The following is a 3454-nucleotide window of genomic DNA, read 5'->3' as shown; positions in this document are numbered from 1 at the left end:
TGTAATATGATGTTTTGAAATCAATGAGAAATGTGAATTTGTGCATCTGGTATTGTTGTTTGAATATACACTTTGTCTGATATATACAACATAAGCTAATTGAACTTTAGATTGAAATGATAATAAAATGAGAAAGTGGTGTGTCATCCTCATTGTAACTGACAAAAAAAATTGAGTAAGTGGTTTAAGCACAATCATTGTAACTGAAATGAGATTTGAAAAGCAAAGAGGAAAATTAGGTGTAGTAAATTTGTGGGTTCTGAATGTGCATTGGACGAGTATTATGTGCAGTAAATTTGTAAGAAGTGCATTTATACATTTTGACCACATAAGATTATTGTAATCACGTGATGTAAGTGTCCCCTGCATTGTCAAAGATGAGTACCTGTAACATGAGTATACATCACAACAAAGAAGCATATTCCTGTCATCACAATATACATTACAACTAATTTATACTGGACATGCACATGAAATGTACATAAATGATAATGACATTATAATCACAAAATCGAAAATCAAATGCACATCCAAAAGACAAACTATCATTGAATTATAATCACAGTATAATCATCCAAATACATATCGCAGCTTACAAAATACCCAATTCAAAATGAAGTTCAAACTACATGACTATGTTTACAAAGAATCCAATATTGGGTTGTAACATACTTAAGCTAAACTTGTCAATACTGTGATGTCAATGTTCAAAATACATGTGAATGTTCTAAATAACTTCTAAAGTCCTGTTATAGATGGCTGTGTTTGTTCAAATCCACATTGAGTAAGCTGGCTTGGTCCTGTAGTTGGCTGAGTTTCAGGTTGTTGAGTTGGTCCTGTAGTTGGCTGGGTTTCAGGTTGTTAACTTGGTCCTATAGTTGGCTCGATTTCAGGTTGCTGACTTGATTGAGATTGCTTTGTTGGAGGACGTTGTGGGAAAGTATTTTCTTATATGACCAAGCTATCTACACATGGAACCTCTCTTATGAGTTCCATTTTGATTTAGTTGTGTGTCATCCTTCTTTAGCTCCCAAGCCTCTAGCCTTCTCTTCTTTTTTGGTCTACCAGGTAACACCCTTTTAGGTGGAGGCAAGACATCAGGCTGAGAAGTCATTTCCCATAGGTGATGACCATTGACAGGGTATATAATTGGAATATATGTTTCTTGGTATGTTGACCTTCTAAACCAATTTGGGACGTAGTCTTCTCCATTGATGTTCAAACAATTCATGTCAACTAGTGCATGATAGCATGGGATTCCTGTTAAAGTCCACTTTCTGCAACTGCATTCGACTTTATCTATGTCAACAACATACTTCTCATCAATCATTGAAGTGTGTCGCACCTCAAAAATTTTATGTCCTGACCAACTGCAATGATAAGCAATTTAAATCAGTATTTAAAGTAAAAAATTTAAAACATCATAATGAAGTCCAGATTCTGATGTAGTGATGTGCACATACCTAGGTATCCAAAATTTAGTCATGTGTAATTCCTTTCCAAATCTTTTTTTAATCTTCAGGCAAAGAAAACCTTCAAATGTAGTTATTTTCTGTCTATTTGTTGCTCATCTCTTCATGAGATACATACGAATATCTTCCAACATTGTGATGACGAGCTTACGTCTGGCATGTAATATGACACTGTTGAAAACTTCAGACATATTATTGACTAAGGTGTCACAAACAACTTTACCCGTAAACCTTGAACGTGACCAAAATCTAATTAAACAAATAAGAAGTGAAATATATCAACTAGGAAAACAAACATAAGTAAATATGAAGAATGGATTTAAATATGACATACCTTAGTGGAATTGCTAGCAAGTATTTAAAGGCATCTGGATTGACATCTTTAATTTCTCTCATCACTGCCTCCCATGCTGGAGGGTGTGTTGATGATGCTGCATTCCATAATAGACGTTTTATAATTTGGTCAGGAAATCTCTTCCTAAAATTAGCATAAACGTGACGCACACAAAATCTTTGTTCCACACAAGATAGAAGTTCATGTAATGCTGGCAAAAGTCCCTATCAAAGTAAAAACATGAAGTTATACAAGTTATAATACAAGACATGAAGGTTTCAAAGATAAAAAAAAAAGCAATAGGCTACGTTACTCACTTTTTGTTGATTTGACATATATGTGATTGTTGAAGAAAGCTCCACACCACCAAGATCATCAATGAGTAATTGTAAAAACCAAAGCCAATTGTCCTTATTCTCCACCTTAACAACAACATATGCCAAAGGACACATTTTCTCATTCTCATCTCTTACAACTGCAGTTAACAACTCACCTCCATATTTTCCTTTTAAGAAACAACCATCTAAACTTATAATAGGCCTACAAGACACGGAGCTTTCCTTAAAGGCCTTGAAGCACACATATATTCTCTTGAATATTGGATTGTCCGCATTAGGTTCAACCTTAACTTTGACAGTTGAACCAGGATTAGACCGAAGCAACTCATTTGCATAGTCATAGAGTCTTTTATATTGTTCTTTAAAATCACCTTCTATTTGTTTAAAACCCATTGCTTTTACCCTACACGTTGTAGACTGAGAAACATCAATGTTCCACTTCTTAGAAACTTTGTTTTGGAGGTTATAAAGATTAATATTGAGATTCTCTTTTATGGTCTTCTCTAACCTCCCACTCAACCATTTTGAAGTCATTAAACGGATGTTAAATTCCCTACTGCATGTGTGCTTGTTTATAATCTTCCTTAGCTGCCATGTATTTTCAGCTGCCTTATATGCACCATATGCATACCATGGACATTTTCCTTTTGCCCCAGAACATCTGACACACACTCTTCTTTTGTCATTTTTATAAACTTTTAATTTCCTTCCATTCTCTACTTCATACGTTCTTATAGCTTCTGTAAAATCTCTTTTCTCAGGGAAATGCGTGCCCACTTCCCATTTATATTGTTCCATACTTTTGGGCATTGAAAAAATCCCAAAATCCCCATAACCATCTCTATCATCATTTGTGTTGTCACTTTCAACAACACTGTTCAAACTATCATTCCCAATCACTTTCTGATAAACCCCTAGGTCCACCAATTTCTACTTGGTTAGTAGCTTCAAATATATCACATTCCACTTCGTCTCCCTCGTTAGTGAAGACATCCTCTTCAGACCCATTCCAACTTCTAACATCATACTCATAAGCTTGTACATCAGCCTGACCCTGTCCCTCCACACCATTACCCTCTACCTCAACCACTCCCTCTTCCTAAACTTGTACCTAAGGCTCTACATTAGCCACTGCCTCTGCCTCAATTTCTACCTCACCTTCTACTACAACATCTACATCAGCCACTGCCTCTGCCTCAACTTCTACCTCACCTTCTACCACAACATCTACATCAGGCACTGCCTCAACTTCAACTTCTACCTCAACTTCTACTTCTACTTCAGCCTCTACCTTAGGCTCTACATCACCT

The 3454-nt window shown here is 35.9% G+C and overlaps 1 protein-coding gene across 1 annotated transcript; it reads right to left on the bottom strand.

Moving 5' to 3' along the window:
- Positions 1-961: 961 nt before the first annotated feature.
- LOC124849203 (uncharacterized) lies at positions 962-2942 on the bottom strand. Its single transcript, XM_047327105.2, has 4 exons — positions 2124-2942; positions 1807-2030; positions 1587-1721; positions 962-1370 (listed from the first exon to the last, which is right to left on the bottom strand). The coding sequence occupies exons 1-4, from the start codon at positions 2940-2942 to the stop codon at positions 962-964; spliced, it is 1587 nt and encodes a 528-aa protein (XP_047183061.2).
- Positions 2943-3454: the final 512 nt, after the last annotated feature.

Source organism: Vigna umbellata, chromosome 7, assembly GCF_029865625.1.
Source record: "Vigna umbellata cultivar VRB3 chromosome 7, Vumbellata_1.0, whole genome shotgun sequence".
NCBI lineage: Eukaryota > Viridiplantae > Streptophyta > Magnoliopsida > Fabales > Fabaceae > Vigna > Vigna umbellata.
The sequence above is the reverse complement of the archived record's forward strand: the minus strand, read 5'-3'. Positions and strand labels throughout refer to the sequence as shown.